Source organism: Mastigoproctus giganteus, chromosome 9 (assembly GCF_048544385.1).
Source record: "Mastigoproctus giganteus isolate SK-2022 chromosome 9, ASM4854438v1, whole genome shotgun sequence".
NCBI lineage: Eukaryota > Metazoa > Arthropoda > Arachnida > Uropygi > Thelyphonidae > Mastigoproctus > Mastigoproctus giganteus.
Window position 1 is genome coordinate 148,065,864 of NC_143583.1, and position 21,559 is coordinate 148,087,422.

General features: G+C 36.3%; 1 protein-coding gene across 1 annotated transcript in view; it reads left to right on the forward strand.

Moving 5' to 3' along the window:
• The window catches only part of LOC150080812 (centrosomal protein 43-like), a 203,490-nt gene that overhangs the window by 45,936 nt on the left and 135,995 nt on the right, over positions 1–21,559 (forward strand). Inside the window, exons 2-3 of the mRNA XM_090381485.1 lie at positions 563–763; positions 16,164–16,295. Of these exons, the coding sequence (XP_090237611.1) occupies positions 563–763; positions 16,164–16,295 (333 nt within the window). The remainder of the gene's footprint in view (positions 1–562; positions 764–16,163; positions 16,296–21,559) is intronic.

A 21,559-nucleotide genomic window follows, 5' to 3' on the forward strand; every position in this document is an offset into this window, starting at 1 on the left:
GCTGTCTGACAGTGTGTGTGATTTATGCATGGTGGTGCTGCACCTCGTTTTAGTCAAGTAGTCAGAGATTATTTGGATGAGCATTTTCTTGAATGGATAGTTCATGGAGGCCTTGTTCTACAGGTAAAAACCAATCCATTTGGTTTTTACCTGTGGTACCATTTGAAATCCATCATTATTGTGACGTTGATAGTTGAAATGCTTTGCCAGTATGTAGAACAAGGATGTTAGAAAGTCTTAATGATACCTGGTATTTTTGAATATGTCAAGAAGTTCAGGAAGAAGCGTGTTCAAATGTAAGGCTTTCATTTTGAACACCTCCTTTAAATGTAAAGTGGATAGTTGTTGGAACACAAAAATGTAGGCCATAAATAAAGCAATTTCAGATGTGTTTTTATACATTTTTTTTTTTTTCATTGTTTTCAGGTCCTGAATTGATCCTGAAAGTACAGCCAACATTATAAAACATATATGCATATATGTTCTTAATAACATATAATAATAAAATCCTGCATATATGTTCATAATTAAATTTCACTAACCATTCAAATGATTTTTTCAGGCTGAATTGCGGGCAAGCATATTTCTTGCTTTAGAAGAAGAAGAAGAACACTTTAAAACAAAAAATCCACTTTATAGAGGAGATTTACAAGCATTTGCAGCATCCTGCGAAGGTCAGATTGTGATATCCTTGTTTGTGGACTTTCTTCAGCATTTTAGTTTGGAATTCACAAATGCAGTATTTAATCCTGAAGTGTCTTGTGTAAGTTATGATCAGATTAATTTATGATATTGATTTATTTGAATTAGTAATAAACAGTACATTAGAGCTTTTACCATTTTTTTTTTTTTTTTTATGAACACCCCAAACAAGAGAGGTATATATTAGAACCTATAGTACTTAGTACCATGCTTGGGTTGGAGGTTGAGAAGACGAAAGAAGATATTTGTTGACAAATATCTTCTTGAACGTTTAAGTCTATATCTTCTCAAATATAGACTTGAACTTCTGTAGTCTGTAATTTTCAGGAAATACGTATGAAGGAAGGTTGTTCCAGAAAATGGCAGTTGAATGAATAAATGATGAAGATGAAAAGTTGGTTCTGTGAGTTTGAAGTTGGGTAGTAAATGGATGTTGGCTGGTGGTGGCACATGTTCAGACTGTTTTGAAAGAGAGAGTGGGAATTATAGAAGCCAATTCAGAAGAACAGTGCTCATGGAAGTATCTGTAGAAAAGGCATGCAGTATGTCTATGAGACAGCGAGTGGAGAGACTCTGTTAGAGATGAGTTATCAATTAACCTAACTGCCCTCTTCTGAATGGAATCTAGATGCCTGAGAGAGGTTTTGGGGGCACCACCCCAGACGTGGGAACAATATTCCATGGTAGGGCGGATTTGCGATTTGTACAGAGCGAACAGCTGTTTGGAAGAAAAGTAACGCTGAGAGCGAAAGGGAAAAACAAGTTTTTCAGATGTAAAGGAAGCAATATTTGTAATGTGCTTGTGCCAAGAGAGATTAGAAGTCAGGGTAATCCCCAAAAGAGATATATCATCTTGCCTAGAAATCGGAGTGTCACCAAAGCATAGGAGCAGAAGAATCCTTTTTGTGAGATATAAGACAAGACTGAGTTTTAGAAGGATTGAAGGACTGTCATTTTGCCTAGAAATCAGAGTGTCACCAAAGATAAGTATAGGAGCAGAAGAATCCTTTTTGTGAGATATAAGACAAGAATGAGTTTTAGAAGGATTGAAGGACTGTCACTGGTGCTGGCCAGCTCTCTCTCTCTCTTTTGTTTTTTTTCCCTCTCCTTCACAGGAGAGGGAAAAAAAAATTGGAGTGAGCCCCCCAGAGAAATCTGGCCCACCTTTTGGCAACATTAGGTGGATCAGAGTCTCGTATTGAGACAGTACGTGCTTCATTAGGACTGGCCCACCTTCCCATGTTGTGGACCAGTACCCAGAATCATCCATCCAGGTGATTGATGTGTCTGGGTAGTCAAGTGGCCAGAACATAAAAACAGAACATATACGTAATACACATAAACCTACTCACATTTCTGGCCCTTTTACAGTGGTACTTCACAAAGATACGAGGCAGAGATGAACTCGTTCTAGGAGCTGGCCCTTACAAAAACACATGCCCTCAGGCAGGTTCAGGGCTCCACTGACACCATGCATCTCTATCTTGTGCTTTCTTTTTAAGTCCTGCATAATTTCCTCTTCCCATCCAATCCATCATTCCAATTCTCCTTCTCCCAGCAGCTCTCTTCCCACACATCTTTCGCTCAATCACTTTCCTCCACATGCTTTCTGTTCTCAATATATATCTTATAAAGTTCTATTGTCTTCTTCTTAGTTCTTTTACTAAATTTCTCTCTCTCTTCACCTACTTTACTCAACACTTCCTCATTACTCACCCTGTCCACTCATTTCACCCTTTCCATTCTTCTCCACACCCACATCTCGAATGCTTCTAGCTGTCTAATCTCCTCTCTTCTCAGTGTCCATGTCTTTGAGCCATATTGTACAACAGGTCATATTATGTTTTCACCATTTGCTTTCTTAATTCCTTCTTGAAATTTCTTCTCAATAGTTCTTTTCTATTACTATATGTCTCTTTGCTCATTGCAATTCTTGATTTTATTTCCTCCAGGCTCTTTCCATTTTCTGTCATTATGCTTCCCAAATATCTATATCTGTCCACCTATTCCCATATTATTCCATCTAATGTTACATTGATTTTTCTTCCTGGCCACTTTGAAATTAACATTATCTGGGTTTCCTTGCTGTTAATCTTCATATTGTACTCCTTTACTTTGCTGTTCAAGATATCCAATGAGCTCTGTAATTCTTCCTCATTATTAGCAATCAATACCTGGTAATCAGCAACTTTTACACCTCCTTTCTACTTTTCTTTGTACTCTTTCATCAATGCTTCTGCATATAAATTAAATAGTAAAGGGGACATGGAACATCCTTGCCTTACACCCTTACCAACGTCTCCTTTTCTGATTCCTCTCCATCAATCTGAACCACAGCTGTCTGTCCCATGTAAAGTTCCCAAATTAGTTTAAGATTTCTTTTATCTAGGTCTGTCTTTCCTAGGACTTCCATCAGCTTAACCCAATTCAATCTGTCAAAAGCCTTCTCGAGATCAACAGATTGCCAGATCTTTTCCTATTTCCATGCTTCTTTCTGCTAGTGTTCTTAATATTCCTATTGCCTCTCTGAACCCAAACTGATCTATGAATTCACAATCCCTTGCTTTTGCTTTAATTTGTTCTGAGAGAATTTTTAGTAATAATTTTTGACCAGTGGGAAATTAAACTGATTCCAAATGGGTGGTATGATTATAATGTGAACCAAAAAAAAAAAAAAATGCCTTTTTCTGTAAGGTTTCTCATATTTTTATGTGAGATTGGCTGCTATTCACATAAAAAAAAAAAATCTTCCTTTAAAAGAAAAGCCTGGTGGTATTTCACAAGTAGTTCTGCCTTTTATCTGTTCCATAATTGAAATTTTTCATATTTTCAAAAGAAATCAAGGAAAAGACTGGTCTTGAAAAGCTTTATGTTTCAGCTGAGTGGACAGTGGTTAAAGAGTTTGAAGAAGCTAAAAATTGTTGGGCTCTGATTGTACTTGATCCCTATGTACTTGATCATGAGTTAAATAAATCAGTTTTGCATGAATTCTTATGCAGTAATATTATGGCAGTGTCAGTTTGCGGTCAGGTTGTGGGTTTTCAGTCAGCCAGAAAACATAGAGACCTATGATCTTCCACATGTACACAGAATTCTAGGCATAGATATCATCATACCAGTACAGCTTAGTTGGGATTACTGCTCAGTAGCTTAGTAAATGCTTTTTTAAATGTGTGTTTATTTGTGCTAGACAAGTGCAGAACTATGAATATAGTTTTACATTGAAAAACATTACCCCTGATAACAAATATTTGCAGTGATTTTTAAAAACTAGAAAGTTTCAAATCAAAACAAATGTCATTCACTACTTTCTTTTATCACAAGCTGACAATGGCATATAAGCATTGCACTAAAGAATAACATTATCAGGATTTAAGCTCTAAATCCAGTGTCTTAAACTCTCTCTCTCTCTCTCTCTCGGGAAATAATACATGTGTATTATTTCCTTAAAAGTTATTTGTTCACAAATGTGTTTCTTTAATTACAATTGCCATTTTCTCAAAATCTTTGTCCTTGAAATGATTGGTGTGGGGGGGGGGTGAAATCCACCTGAAATTTTTTCTTGAAAATAACCAAAAAATTAATCATATATTTGTTGTTATTTTTTTATTTTTTTGTTCTTGCCTTTTTCCCATTATATATACGAGGTCAGCGTTTTTACTGTTTTGGCATGAAATTTTTACAGCCAGATGCCCTTCCTGATGCCAACTCTCACCTTTTATCCGGGCTTGGGGATATGTGATGGTCATTCCCTGACCTTCCGCATCCTCCGTATTTGGTGGTTATGGGCTCGAACCCTGGTCTAATCAAGGAGAGAGCTGTGCTATGCACCGCTGCTCCTGCCCACCTGGCTATGGAGGCACCATATTTGTTGTTATTAATGTGTTAAATTAAATATTAAATTAATCTTTTGTTATTAATCTGCTAAATGTTATTTACTAAGAAAAAAATTACTAAAAGGTCTTTTATGATAAGTATTTAATTGTTATAGGCTTCCAATTTCTAGTAAAAGACCTTATCATTACTTTTGTTTAAAATTAATTTTCTGGAGAATGTGTTGCCAGAATTCTCATTAATTACTTGCCTGGTATACTTTGTTAGTTTAATTCAAATTTTTATCTATCTGCTTTCCTAATGTACTTTTTATAATAAAAAATTATAATAATTCTACGACTAGCATATTTTTAGCATTAGCAGTGGTATATGATGCAAGAAAGTAAGCTTATAAGGCATCATAAAAAAAAAAAAACCACACTGCCCATTTCAGCTATCCATTCGCTTCAAAAGTTTGTGTAATTCTTCCTTGAATTTATTTAAGCTATCAACTCCCACAATGACAGACGGAAGTTTGTTCCAACAATGAAACACTTGCTGCCTAAAGACAAATTTCTGCATATTGATTCTGCAACTGTCTTTCCTCAATTTCAATTTATGCTTCCTCAATTGTGTAATCTGAACAAGAGGAAGAATCCCATCAGAATTGAGCTTGCTCAAACCCTTCAAAGCCTTATACACCTCAATCAGATCACCTCTTAGGTGCCTAGTCTACAGATGCTGCAATTTGAGGAACTGAAGCTTTTTTTTGGTAAGAGTACCCCTTTGTTCCCCTCACCAATCTAATTGCACTTCTCTGTACTTGTTCTAGCAGCTCTACAGCCTTACTAAGATGTGGTCTCCAAACCTATATGCAGTACTCAAGGTATGGCCTGACCACTGCCTTATACAAAGGGATAATCATGTCCATATCCTTGCTAGCAAAATTCTTGTATATCATTGACAAACCCCATGAGCTGTTCTGTCACCTGTCTGCCCACAGAACTTCATATTTGATTGCAATTTCCCCCAGTTTCCCCCAGCAATTTCCCCCAGCAATTTCCCCCAGTTCCTATTCATTTTCCACTACCTTGAGTGTAGTACCACACAGTTGGTACCTTATTCTGGGGTTATTGCTCCCTATATGCAGTACTTTGCATATATCAGTGCAAACTTCTGTTGCCATTTCTCAGCCCATCTGTCTAACTTCTAGATCCTGTTGCAGTAGCATACTGTCATTAACTACCTGTCTATAAGTAAATATAGAAAACAATGAGCCCCACGCCAAACCCTGGAGGACTCCACTAATAACATTAGTCCACGAAGAGCAGTGCCCATTGATTACCACTCTCTATCTTCACCTCAACCATCCTTTTATCCATAGCAGCAACATGCTCTTAATGCCATACTGCTCCAATTTGTAGCAGTCTGTTATGTGCAACAATATCAAAAACATTCCTAATATCCAAGTATATGATATCAAGATTATTTTTTGCATCCATTTCCTTTGTGATCATATCATAGTATCCAATCAAATTGGTCAGACAAGATTACCCCTTAACAAACCCATGCTGTGTCTGAACTATAACTGCAGTTATATCAAGATGATCCTGCATTGCTTCTTTAACCAGTGATTCCTTTATTTTTCCCAGAACAGAAGTTTCACTAACAGGTCTGTAATTACTCATCACCCTTTGATCCCCCTTTAAGAATTGGGGATACATTTGCACATCTCCAGTCCCTAGGAACCTCCCTTGAGTCACTTGAGTCCAAGGATGCTCTCATAATTATGGCTAATGGTGTGCTTAGTTGCTTTGCCACCTCCTTTAATATAACTGGATAGATCCCATCCACCCCAGGTGCTTTTCTTATGTTTAACTTAAACAATTTCTCCTCCACTTTTCTTTCAGTTATTACAAATTTATTTAGCTCTCTGTTAGTATTAATAGTAGTAGTGGCATGTGATGCAAGAAAGCAAGTGTATGAGCTTATGCAGCATCAGCCAAAAATAAAAAAAATCACACCATTCTCTCCAAATGCCTGTCCAGTTCCTCCTTTAATTTATTTAACCTATCAACTTCCACAATGACAGATGGAAGTTTGTTCCAGCAATTAACCACCTGCTGGCTAAAGGCAAATTTCCGCACATCTATTCTACATCTGTCGTTTCTTAATTTAAATTTATGCTCCCTTAGGTTCGTAATCTGAACAAGTGAAGGATCCCATCAGAATTCAGCGTGCTCAATCCATTCAAGGCCTTATACACCTCAATCAGATCACCACGCAGGTGCCTAGTTTCCAGCCACTGCAGTTTCCAGAACTTGAGCCTCTCTTGGTAAGAGGATCCCTTCATTCCCCTCACCAATCTTGTTGCCCTTCTCTGTATACGCTCAAGCAAATTTACATCCTTCCTAAAATGAGACCTCCAGTCCTGTATGCAGTATTCAAGGCGTGGCCTGACCATTGCCTTATACAGAGGGACAATCACCTCCTTTTCCCTGCTAGCCAAATTCCTATATATCATTGACAAAACCCCATAACCTGCCCTCGCAGCTGCATTGCTCAGAAAACTTCATATCTGACTGCACAATTACTCCCAGGTCTTTTTCATTTTCTACCACCTTAAGTGTAGTACCACACAGTTGGTACGTTTCTCTGGGGTTACTTCTACCCATATGCAGCACTTTGCATTTGTCAAGGTTAAACTTCAGTTGACACTTCTTAGCCCATCTGCCCAAATTATCTAGATCCTGTTGCAGTAGCACACTGCCATTACTGTCATTAACAACCCTGCCAACCTTGTATCATCTGCAAACTTCGACACTAAGCCTGATATACCTTCATCAATATCATTGATAAATATACAAAACAACAGAGGACCCAACACCGAACCCTGTGGGACTCCACTAATAACATTAACGAAGAGCAGCACCCATTAATTACCACCCTCTGTCTTCTCCCACTCAACATTCCTTTTATCCATTGTAGCAACTTACTCCTAATACTATTTTGCTCCAATTTGTACAATAGTCTTCCATATGCAACAGTATCAAAAGCTTTCCTGAAATCCAAATATATGATATCAGAATTATTTTTTGCATCCAGTTCCTTTGTAACCACATCATAATATACTATCAAATTTGTCAGACAAGATTTCCCTTAATAAACCCATGCTGTGTCTGAATTATTGCTGCAGTCTTGTCTAGATGATCCTGCAATGCATCTTTAACCAGTGACTCCATTATTTTACCCGGAACAGAAGTTAAGAGTGTGATAAACCCCTGGCTTCCACTTCCCTACAGAATTCACATGTGAATGTATATGCAAAATACTCAGTTTGTCAGCTACCTGAACAGGATCATCAACATTCGAACCATCGATATCAACTGGACTGATCTGATTCATCCTCCTTCTTCTGGAGTTTACATAAGTAAAGAAGGCTTTCCAGTTTTTCTTTGCATCCTTTGCCAGAGATTTCTTGTAATTTTCCTTCGCTTGCCTAACCTCCTTTGTGTCTTGATTACAGACTATCTTATATCTACCATAGGCTTCTGTGTCACCTGATAATTTATATGAATTCCATGCATTTTTCTTCTCTGATAATAGAGTTCATCTGACATCCATTTAGGCCTAAATCTTGAATCTAAACCTTGAACAGTGTTTCTAATTTCGTATAAAGAGCCTTGTAGCTTCCCTGATTAATTCTTTGGATGCTTCTCACTCAGAATTTGTTGTTGCTAACAACATTAGTTTGTATCACTGTATAGAATTTAAAAACTGTCTGAGATCACCATAGTCACCTTTACGAAAGCAAAAATCCTTCCCTTTATCCCAATGATAGTTACATCTATAAGTAAATTCCATGTCATTATGCTGTGATCACTGCCACCTAGTGGTTTCTTTATCAGCAAATTCTTAATGCATGAATAATCATCGTTGATGAACAGATCAAGAGTATTATTCCCTCTAGTTGCCTCTCGAACATGTTACTGTAGAAAACAATCCTCCAATAAATCCACAAAAGTCTTGCTAGTTTGCGAGTGACCAATCCACAAGTTCCAGCCAATATCTGGAAAGTTAAAATCCTTCATTACAAGACATTCTAATATACTGGTCACTCTATTTCTCTGTACAGTTGTCCGTTATACTCGTCAGAGTCATTAGGCCTATACCACACTTAGACTCTCATTTTTGCTTTCCCAGTGCTTATGTCACTGAAACTGACTCAACATTGCACTGGCCACCCATGTAAACTGGATGTACTGTCTTAGATTTTGTGTTACTTAACTAACAGCATAACCCCCTCGTCCCTGTCCTTTCTGTACGTATCGTTCTCCCCATATTCAAATTCTGTATCCCTTATATCTTAGTGATTCCATATCTCTGATATCTCAACATTGTCTGCATATGATGTTCTGACCAGCACTTCAAATTCATGAAGTTTATTAACTGTACTCATAGTATGGTGTACATGCAAGTGTATATATGATCCTTGCACAAATCTCTCCAGGGACAAAATGATTGGCATTGCTTTCATCATTTACTCCTTCCGATAGGAAGGAGTAAATGATGAAGGTATATCTGTAGGTGTCTGCAATTCTGTCCAGAATTGCAGACACCTACTGCTCAACTGTTTTTCAGCATTGCCCTGTGCTTGTGAAGTCTACAGATCTCCTACTCTTAATGTCATTAGTGCCAATGTGTACAAAACCCACATCTGGATATTGTCCCCAAATGTCTAAAGTTTCTCTGTTCAAAACATGGCAGTCAGAGCGTGTATAGACTTACAAAGTATCTATACTCTCTCAGATATTCAGCTCCTGCTACTTGTGTTTATATAAATACTTTTATGTGCAACAGTGTAAAATGTTCTGAAATATAAGTATGTCAATGTCAGAATTGTTTTTTTACATCCAGTTCCTTTGTTACTGTGCCATAGTATCCAGTAAGATTGGTCAGAGAAAATCACCCCTTAACATATCCATGCTGTGAACTGTAGTATAACCGCATTTCTGTCTAGATGGGTCTGCATTAAACCAGTAACTCCATTATTTTCCCTGTAACAGAAGTCAAGCTAACTTGTCTGTAATTACTCATCTCTCTTTGATCTTCTTTGTCATTTGGGGATAGATTTCAAATCTCCAGTCCATAAGGACCTCTCCTGAACCCAGGGATGATCTCATAATCATGGCTAAAGTTTGCTTTCCTCCTTTTCTGGGTCTTTTAATATAACTGGATAGGTACCATCCGCCTCAGGTGCCTTTTTTACATTTAGCTTCAAAAATTTCTCATCTATTTTCTGAATTGGTGTTTGTAATTGCTCTACTCTCTTCTAACCCAGTGCAAACAAATGCCACTATCAGTCAACATCTATATACTCCCCAACTCCAAACTCACAGAACAAGCTTTTTCTCTTCCTTATTTATCCTGCCTACTTCTGTTTACTGGGACAGTCTTTCTTCACATATATTTCCTGAAAATTCAAGACTCATGTCAGATTTTTTTAACTACAGAAATTAAGATCTGATATCAAAAAGTACTTTCCTTCTTCTCAATCTTCAACCCATGCACAGCAGTAATTACTATAGGTTCTAATATTTTTTTTGTTTTAGGTTTTTTTAAAATAAGAAAATAAGTATCATAGAAGGGGTTTCTGATTGAGATTTATAAGGGCTATATGAGGGGATAGTAAAAGGAATTGTGAAATTTTTACATTATTAAATGAAGCAATGCCCTGGGAGATAAATTTAAACTAAGGAGGATGAATTGGAGACTGCATTGTAAGGAAGTTTTTTTCTTAGCTAGCGAGTTGCTAATCATTGTAATAAGTTAATTGCTAATCATTGTAATAAGTTGCCTCCAATGGTAGTTAAGGTCAGTATTTCTTTTTTTTTCCCTTTTTAGTTTTTTTTATTTTATTTATCTTTCTATACATTAAAATAATTTTCCTCGTAGTGATATTTATTCAGCTAATGGGAGAAGAGGGATGCAGGTTACGTGGTAATACATAACAAATACTAAAATACGTAACAGAAGCTTGTTTTACTGTGGTAAAACAAGCTTCTGTTTAAGCATGGTCATTCTAGATAAACCTCGTGCACGCACTTTGTTTATCTAGCATGACCACGCGGTTTCTCGTTACATATGGAAATTCTTGATTTCCATATGTAACATATTTATATATTCATAGCTGAGGAAAAGACACACGCTGTGTCGAAAGCTTCTGTAAGTATTTTATTTTATTTTATCAAAAGAAGTGAGTGCAGGGAGCAGGGGATGAAGCCACCTAGTTATTATCTTTCTATATATTAAAATAATTTTCTTCCTAGTGATATTTATTTAGCCAATGGGAGAAGAGAGATGCTGGTTACGTGGTAATATGTAACAAATACTAAAATACGTAACAGAAGCTTGTTTTACTGTGGTAAAACAAGCTTCATGACCATGAGGTACCATTCTTGATTTCCATATGTAACATATTTATGTATTCATAGCAGAGGAAGAGGAACACACTGTGTCGAAAGTTTCTGTAAGTATTTTGTTTTACTTTATCAAAAGAAGCGAGCAGGGGGGGAAGCCCCCTAGTTATTATGATTATTCTTTTTTCTGGTGCAACCAAAAGCCTGACATTGTATGGCAATATTAATACTATATTACCATGAGCTGTGCAATTTGTGTTTACTCTGTATCTTCCTTGCTGTTCCAACCTAGGGTTGGTCAGGTGAATGAAAGCCTTCTGTCTTTTTCTGTCTCCAAAATCTTATCTTCTGTCATTCTCTCCGACTCAATTCCCTTTGTTTCCACATCTTCCCTAATCTGATCTCTCCAAATTTTCTGGGATCTTCCTCTCAGCCTCCTGTCTATTTTCATCTCAAACATTCTTCTTCTTGGTATTCTGTTAGAGTTCATTCTCTTCATGCGTCCAAACCATCACAAACTGCAACAATAACTGCAACGAGAAGATAACTGCAACGTGATGCAGTTATCTTCTCCCTCAAACTTTCTATTCCCAAGTTCATTCTAATGTCAATATTTCTGATTTTGTCTCTTCTAGTTTTATCTAGCATAGTCCTTAACACTTTTATTTCCATTTCTTGGATTCTGCTGGTATCCTTTTTATTCATCCTCCACGTCTCAGCAGCATAGATAAAAATAGGGTCAAAATATGCCCTATTTAGCAGCTTTTTGCTCTTCTTTGGAACTTCCCTAGTCCATAACAGGCTATTAATGTTACAGAAGAAACTCTTACTAGCTGCTATTCTCATTGTTATTTCCATATTTAGGCTGCCATCCTAATACACTCCCTAGGTACTTAAAATTTTCCACCACTTCGAACATTTCATTCCCTGATTTTATCCCTTTTACATTCACTTCTTCCCCCTCTGTCCATCACCATCTCTTTGCTTTTTTCGCTACTTATCTTTAGACTATACTCACTGACTACACCTTCTCAATGTGCTAGTTCCTCTCGAAGTTCTTTCTCCTTGTTTGCTCAGAGGACAACATCATCTGCAAACACAGCCCGCCCCTTTTTTTTTTTTTATCATCCACCGCTACAAGGATATTGTCCATGACAATAATAAAAAGTAGTGGTGACAATACACTACTCTGTTGAAGTCCATTAGACAATGGAAACCAATCTAGGTCCCCAAATTTTGTACTCACACAACTTTCACACTTTGAATACATATTTTTAATCATCACAACATCCTCCCTGTCTATTACCATTTTTTCCAGACTTTCTCACACTTTTTCTCTTTGCACACTATTATATGCCTTTTTAAGGTCTAAAAACACCAGAAAGAGGCTCTCGGCAAACTCCTAATGTCTTTCTAGCAATTCTCTTGAAGCATCAGGTCAGTCATTGACCTTCCTCTTCTAAATCCATACTTTCTTCCCTCATTCTCTCCTATTTTATTCCTTAATCTTGTCTCGACTATTTGCTCAAAAATTTTGGCACAGTGGCATAATAAAGTGATTCCCCTATAGTTGTTACATTCTCTTCTGGACCCTTTCTTAAAAATTGGTATGATGATTTCCTTTGTCCAATCATCTGGTATTCTTTTCTCTTTCCAAACTAGGCTGATAATATCATACAGACATTTCAATCCAATATTGCCAGCATCCCTAATAACTTAAACTGGTAACCCATCAACTCCAGGTGATTTTTCCATTCTTCATCTTTATCATTGCTGCTTTTACTTCACAAAGACCAACGTTTGGGTTCTCTTTCCAAAAGAGAACCCAACTTTTGGGTTCTCTTTTGGGTTCACTGTGAATTCTTTTCTTCTTACACCATTTTCCTTTCCATTGGCATTAGCATTAAACAGGTTTGTAAAATAGTCCTGCCACTGTTTTCAGATATCCTTCTCACCTGTTTTCCTCCCTTATCGACTAGGAACCCTGGTTCTTCATTGTTCCTTTTCTCAACATCCCATATATCGTCTATTAATATCCTCTAATTTTTGTGTAAACTCCATCCAACTTTTCTCCTTTTTCTTGTTTATAATTCTCTTTGCTTCTTTTTTCTTCTCATTATATGCCTTTCTGTCCTCTTCCAATTTTGTTTTCATAAATTTCCTGAAAGCATCATTCTTCAGTTTTACTGCTCTTTTAACTCTTTCATTCCACCAATGTCTCTCTCTTTCTTTTCTGATTCCTCCAGTTCTCCCACACACCTGTACAACAGTTTGTACTATTACCTTCATAAATTTTTCATGTTCCTCATTGACATCTTCTGTTTTTGTACTTGGTACTCTCTCTTTGACCTTTTCTTCAAATTCCTCTCTTATCTCTTGGTTCTGCAATTTTCAGATCTTTATCTTTTGTTCAGTACAGCAGTTTGTACTATTACCTTCTTAAATTTTTCCTATTCCTCGTTGACATCTGTTTTTGTACTTGGTACTCTCTCTTTGATCTTCTCTTCAAACTCCTCTCTTATCTCTTTATTCTGCAGTTTTCAGATCTTTATCTTTTGTCCAGTTCTACTCTTTTTATTTTTATTTTCAACTCTTATCTTAAATTTGGCCACCAACAGTCTGTGATTACTGTCCATACTTACTGAGGGTACAACCTTTACATCAATCACCTTCCTACTCCATATTCTGTCGATTATAAAATAATCTATTACTGTTTCACATCTTCCATTCCAGCTGTATCTTGTTATCTTATGGCTTAGCTTCTTTTCAAATCAAGTATTACTTGTTTTTAATCTATCTTGCAAGCACAGATCTACCAGCCTTTGGCCTTCTTCATTTCTTTGTGCATATCCATAAGTTCCAATAACACTCTCCAACCCTATTCTTTCTCTTCTTACCTGTGCAGTTAAATTTCTCATAATTACCACACTCTTTCCTAGGATGACTCTTTCCAACTGCTCCTGAAATCCGAATCTTCTCGTTGTCTTCTGCTCCTTGTTGGGGAGGATAAACTTGCACTAGAGTCAAATTTGTCCCTTCACATTCAAAGGTGAGTCTCATTATTTGTTCGCTAATTACTTCCACTTCTTTAATTCTTGCATTTATCTCCTTGCTTACAATTATATCTACTCTATTCCTGGATTTGCCTTCTGCACCTTTCCAATATAATGTAAATCCTTCTCTCATACACTTCTTTCCCTCTTTCTTCCACTTAGTCTCACTCAAACCCAAAATGTCCAATTTCTTTTCCTTCATCATATTAGTTAACTCCTCCATCTTGCCTGCTAAATTTGCAATATAGTGTCCAAGCTATGCCGTTTTTCATTATTTTTATTCCAGCTTTGACTCTTCTAGTTTTTTTTTTTTTTTGGACTTTTTATCCACTCTTGGGTTGCTGGGCCTGTCACAGCTTCTTCAGAGCCCCGTTAGCCAGTACAAAAATGCACTGTTACCACCTCACACATGTCCATTTGGACATGTGTGAGGTGGTAACAGTGCATTTTTGTGTGGTTGGAATTTGTGAGGCTCGTGTTTACTGTAACCTGAAAAATAATCTGAGTTATTGACAATTTTAGTTGTCAAAGGCTACACTTGTATTATTTTGTGTATTTTAGATGAACTTTATTTTTTTTTAATTTCTATATATTTTGCATATAGAAAGTTAGAGAGTTAATCTCTTGCATAGCCTATCATAAGTTACATGAGACAAAATCGAACAATTCTTCATTATTTCCTTTTGTTGATTTCTAGTGGCTGTGCAGAAATGCAAACTTGAGTGGTTCTTTCTTTTGGCTTTCTACCCATTTTTTTTTTTTTTTTTTTTTTTTTTTAACTGTGGCAAATGGATTATTGTATTGTTGCTTTGTCATGTTTTGAATTAAATGTTTAATGGATTTGTTGAATGACTTCATTTTGTGACATGTAGCTCAGTTTTATTTTTTTGACATCTCAACCATTTTGGTTGATACTGACTGCAGTTCCATAGTGGCAACCACAGGAAATGCTTCTTAAGTGGTATTAAAACTTGAAATGTTGTCTATTGCTATGAAACAGACTGCATGGGGTAGTTTGTTTCAGAGCAATAGTTATGTCACTCTAAGCAGACTGTCTTGAAAATGTTCTGTTTGGCAAGTGCACTCAACAGATGTACTATAATAGAAAGGGATCACATAAATTTGATGTAAGACCATTCAGAAAATTTGGTGTATATTGCAATTTATCATAAGACATTTTGGTGTATTCTCTGAGAAATTGGTGTATGACTGTATCAAAAATGCAAATCTTTAGTGGGTTATAATGCAAACAGTGAATTTAGGGAATGTAGTGTGTTTTCTGCATATTTTGTTGAAGAGACTTTGTTCAGTTTATAATTTACAGCATTTTGCTCTTACTTTTATTGTGGTCCCATAAAAGTACCATAGATGGGAGATATGACCATTTTTCTCAAGTAGAGAAAATAAGTGACGCAGAAAAAAAGTTAGATTAGTGAATTTGGAGTTGAAGCATGATTGGATGCTGAATTGGCTTATACCTTGTTCAGATGTTCACTCTGTGATCCCCATTGAACTTCTATAATGAAGTGCAGTATTCAGTCTGCAACCCACATTGTGCTTCATTATAGAAAAAAGCAGTTGAAACTTTTGATATGGTAGTGGGGTGAGAAGCAGGAACATTGCATGCCTATGAGGTGCCTTTGTGCAAAGTCTTGCCAGCACCTCCTCCCAAAATACTTGTTCAACAAGTATTTTGGGTTTCAACAGTAAAAAAAAAAACATTTTTTTTTTTCATTTATTTTCTTTACTTTTTGTTCACTGTGTTCATAATTTTTCATTTCAAGCTTTTCCAGTTTCCCCACTCCAGTTATTCCTTGCTACCAGAGTGGTATAGGTTTCAACATCTATAAAAAAAAATAAAATAAAAAATAAATTTCATTTATATTTTCTATTTTTGGAGCTCTCCTATTGTTGTACCAACCTGGACCACTCATCATGCTAGAGTATACTGTAAATTTCCTGTTGATAATATGACATATCACCACACCACATTCTTTTATACCACATTGCTATATGTGAAATTGATAGACTGAAGTACAAACTGATATGGACCAGTTAGAAAGTTAGTTCATTTCAAGTGCCCAACCCAACCCAATGGCACTTAAAATGAAACTACCTTTATTATAAGACTGTTATTATAATTAATGATTAATATATCATGTATATTTTTTTCCAGCCTAGTGAACCAATGGGAAGAAATGAATTGTGTCACTTATTTAATATGGATAGAAATAAGTTGAAAGGTCGTCCTGTTGTGGCTGAACTTGTATCTGAGCTCACTTCACATAAGAATATTGATTGTTTACAGGTCAGTGATATTATATCTGTTTTTATGTTTTATAAAATAGATAACAAGACATCTTTTTATTTTTATGCTTTCCATATTCTAAATGCTAAAAGTTGATGCATTAGTAGCCTTGATTTGTACAAGGCTTCAAGCATGAGGAGGAGTGTGAGGCTGCTTGGAGTACACACCACTAACATAACATAACCTATCTTTTGAATTTTTCAGCATTAACCCCAAAGTGCTCATGCACCTGATCATAGCAGAAACAGTTGCACGTCATCTGACAAGTGCCCAACTTTGTGTTTTATTTCTGAAAAAAGTTTTTTTTTTTTTTTTAATTCTTCTTGAAGTACACCAATGCTTGACCTATTACTAATGGATTACAATATAGTAGTTCCAACTTACACATGTAATTCATTCTGAAGATTTCTCTTAAGTTGAATACAGTGTAAGTCCAACAATGCTTAAAAATGGTACATTTTATAATACATGTTCATTTCAGTTGATAGTTAAAGCGTGCGTATAAAAACAGAATGCTAAGAAAATGAAAATTTATTCAGTACGCATGTATATATGTATGTGTAAAACACATATATAAAAACATAATAAGAAAATTAATATGTATTTATTATTCAAACATTTTTGGCTTGGATTCTGCAGATGTTGGTGTACATTATAATATGCACAAGACAAGAAAAGTAGAATGAGCATTAAGGGAAAACAAAGGACTTAAATCAGCAGCCATGAGCAGTAATACAGAAAGACAAATGATACTGAAATTGAAGAATAGTGATGGTGTACTTATAAAGAGCAGAGAAAGCATAATTCAAATAGCAGAAGACTACTATAGAAAATTATACAAGGAGTAAGGGAATGATGCCAGCAGTGAGGAAGATGGATTGCAAATTAGTAACACATCATGGGGTTTTGTCAATGATATATAGGAATTTTGCTAGCAGGGAAAAGGAGGTGATTGTCCCTCTGTATAAATAAGGCAATGGTTAGGCCACGTCTTGAGTACTACGTACAGGTCTGGAGGCCTCATTTTAGATTTGCTTGAGCGTGTAGATTTGCTTGAGCGTGTACAGAGAAGGGCAACAAGATTGGTGAGGGGAATGAAGGGATCCTCTTACCAAGAGAGGCTTAAGTTCTGCAAATTGCAGTGTCTAGAAACTAGGCACCTGCACGGTGATCTGATTGAGGTGTATAAGGCCTTGAATGGGTTGAGCACGCTGAATTCTTATGGGATCCTTCCACTTGTTCAGATTATGAACCTAAGAGAGCATAAATTCAAATTAAGAAAAGACAGATGTAGAATAGATGTGCAGAAATTTGCCTTTAGCCAGCAGGTGGTTAATTGCTGGAACAAACTTCCATCTGTCGTTGTGGAAGTTGATAGGTTAAATAAATTTAAGGAGGAACTGGATAGGCATTTGGAGGGAATGGTGTGATTTTTTTTTTTTTTTTTTTTGGCTGATGCTGCATAAACTCATACACTTGCTTTCTTGCATCACATGCCACTACTACTACTACATAACCGATATCCTTCTTGATGAGGTAGAACATGTGTTGAAGAAAATGAAGAATCAGAAAGTGCCGGAGTAAGATGAAGTTACTGTAAAGTCGTTAAAATTGGGAGAAAGAGACATGGCACAAAAACTGACAAGACTCCTCACAAAATGCATTAGAAAAGGTGTGATGCCTAAGGAGTGGAATAATGCAATCATAGTTTTGCTGCATAAGAAAGGAGATAATTCCCAAAATTCCCAATAATTCCCAAAAATTGGGAATTATAGACCAATTAGCTTGTTATCCCACATCTACAAGTTGTTCACAAGGGTCATTACTAACAGATTAGAAAGAATACTTGATGAGAATCAACCGAAAGATCAAGCAGGCTTTAGGACAGGATTCTCAACTATGGATCACCTTCATGTAATGTCAAGCTAATGGAGAAAGCAAATGAATATAAAATACCATTATGCCTGGCATTTGTAGATTATGAAAAGGTATTTGACTCCATACAGCATAAGGCAATGTTTTGGGCACTGGAAAGACAAGGCTTATATACCCGTTATATTATGATTTTTAAGAAAAAATATGAGAACGCTACCTCCTTTATTAGACTACACAAAGTCAGTAGAATATAAAATTGAGAAAGGAGTTCAACAAGAAGACAATATCTCCAAAGTTGTTTACTGCTGCCCTTGAGGAACTTTCAGAAGATTAGACTGGTCGCAGAAAGGAGTCAATGTGAATGGAGAGTACCTAAACCATTTACGATTTGCAGATGACATTGTGATCATAAGCCATGATCCCAAAGAATTAGAGGAAAATCTTAATCAGTTATGCACAGTTAGTAAGGATTTTGGACTAAAGATGAATATGGCTAAAACAAAAGTAATGATGAACAAATATGCCACAGAAAGGGATATAATGATTGAACGAGCAGTAATTGAAAAGGTGGAGTCATATACTTATCTGGGACAAGTCATTAGCTGTTATAATGATAAATGGCTGGAAGTCAAGAGAAGAATAAATTTTGGATGGATAGCATTCAGGAAATATAGTCACATACTGAGGAGCAATATCCCAATTTGTTTGAAACGAAAAATAATGAACCAATGTATACTACCTACCATGACTTATGGAAGTGAAATTTGGGCACTCACCAAAAGAATGAAAGAGAAGCTGAGAACGACACAACGAAGAATGGAACGAATTATATTGGGAATTAGATTGTTAGATAAGAAGAGAACCACATGGATTAGGCAGCAAACTCAAGTAAAGGACATTCTTATCAAAACTAAAGAACTAAAATGGTCTTGGGCAGGACACGTAGCTCATAGACATGATGACAGATGGACTAATAGAATAACAGAATGGTACCCAAGAGGAGTGAGAAGAAAACCTGGAAGACAATGACGAAAGTGGACAGATGAAATTCATGAGTTTGTGGGTGGTAAATGGATGGCCATTGCGCAAAACAGAAGGAACTGGAAAGTTGCTGGATAGGCCTTCATCCTTCGTGGATTGAAAATGGCTGATGTTGATGATAATATGTGCATGATAAGTTTGGATCCCTTTTCTCTGATTTACATAAGTACTCTTTTCTTCTTAACATAAATCACTTTTAAGCATATAATAGCATTGTGCACTGCTCTAAATTAATGATCACTAACTGTTCATGAAATGTGAAAATTGCATGGTAAGCAATTTTAGTATAAACACAAAATGTAATATATATATATATGTGCAATAAAAATGTATCAAAACAACATATATTATAATGTACAGTATTATAATTTATGAACTCTGTGAATTTTGTACTAATAACTGTAGAAGTCGAAGTACACAAACTATTTGAATAATAATAAAAAAAAAAGAAGAAAAAAAAACTTGTATATCTGTGTAACTCAAACCTGTGCAAGTTGAGGACTTACCCTACTTATATGTTTTTTTTTTTTTTACATGTTTTCAACAAATCAAAACTTTTATTAATTCTGCTAAAATAAAAAACATTATAGACCTAAAATATAAACATGAAACTATCAGTCACTTCCATTTTTCATTTCAGGAAACCTTTAAGATGCAAAAATTCAAACTTATCATGTGTATGTTGTAATATGTTTTGTAAAATAAATAAAAGAATAAACAGATAAATGATAGTAATCATCATCAAAACAAGAAATTATTTTGCATCAGTAATATGAGGGGTGATCATTTAATTCACAGAGTGGTGCAAGATCTTATCTTAATTCATCATCTGAATCTTCTGTGGATTTCTCCTTCTCGAAATACTCTCCCTTGAACTTTACACACTTTTGCCACCGCCATATCCTCGCATTAAATGCTTCTTGAAAGCCATTTTTTGAACGACTGCAAAGTGCTTCCGTTGTGGCTCTGCAAGCATCGTTATGTCAGACACAAAATGCTTGCCTTTCAGAGCTTTCTTTAGATATATCACTTTTCAATATCACATGCCGTATCGGCATGTGATATTGAAAGCCTTCTTTATATCAAGGCATATCATGACGAGATGTTGATTTCTGATGAATGTGTTTCTTATGTTTGATTCAGCTTTTGTCATGAGTTCTAAGGAAGATCTGTTCTTTCGAAAACCAAACTGATTGTTACTGATTATGTTTTGGGATTCAAGATACCAGGTGAGTCGACAGTGAACCTTTTTTTCCAAAGCCTTACTCAAGCAGCTGGTTAGAGAAATTGGTCTATAATTCTGAGGAATCGAATAATTTTTTCCAGGTTTCAGTATAGCTATTACATAAGAATGTTGTCAGGAAGTGGGGCATGTATGTTCTGAAAATATCTGATTATAAAATTTTAGCAATGGCGATAGTGATTTCTGATTGAAATGTTGAAGCATTATATAGTAAATTCCGTCAGGACCAGGTGCACTGTTTCTTGAGGCATATATAGATTATTTCAGTTCCGGTATTGTGAGTGGTTGGTTATAGGGTAAAGGACATGTAGCTTTGAAGTTCAGTTTCCTTTTCTCAGCTTCGGCTTTAATTTTTTGAAAAGACGGTTGATATGTGCTTGAGGCAGACAATTCACAGAACACAGTTCCTAAGGCATTGGCAATCTACCCAGGAGAGGAAGTCTCTTTCCCATTCCAGTTAATAATAGTAGAAGGTGATATACAAAGGGTACTAGGAAAGTTTTGCAATATGACGCAACAATGAATCACAGGAAGCTGCTTGTTGCTGCATGTTGAGACATGTTCATACGTGCATAGTAGCCGCCGCGCCAAGTCGATGGGCTCAGTTATTCATTAGTAGTGAGAGTGTAAAGTGCTTGCGATGGCATCGTGGTCACGAAATGAGATAAGGACAGTTTTGCGGTATAATTTCGTGCGTGGTTTAACCATAGACCAGTGCTTAGAAGAAATGACTCTTGCACTAGATGATGATTGTCCACATCGTACAACGATATTCAGGTGGTATAGAGAATTCCAAAGGGGAAATTTCACTCTGAGAGGCCGGGAAGGCCATGAACGTCAGTTACGGAGGAAAACGTTACTGCTGTGAGGAAAATGCTTGACGAAAACAGGCGAGTGACCTACCAACAGATAGAGGACACTTTGGGCCTAAATGCACCAGCAATTCGTTCGATTCTGCAAGATCATTTGCACGTGAAGAAACTTTGTTCTCTCTGGGTGCCGCATCAACTGACTGAAGAGCAGATGACACGACGTGTGACTTGGTGCCGGGAGATGTTAAAAAAGTTTGATAAGGGACAATCTCGGTATGTGAACAACATCGTGA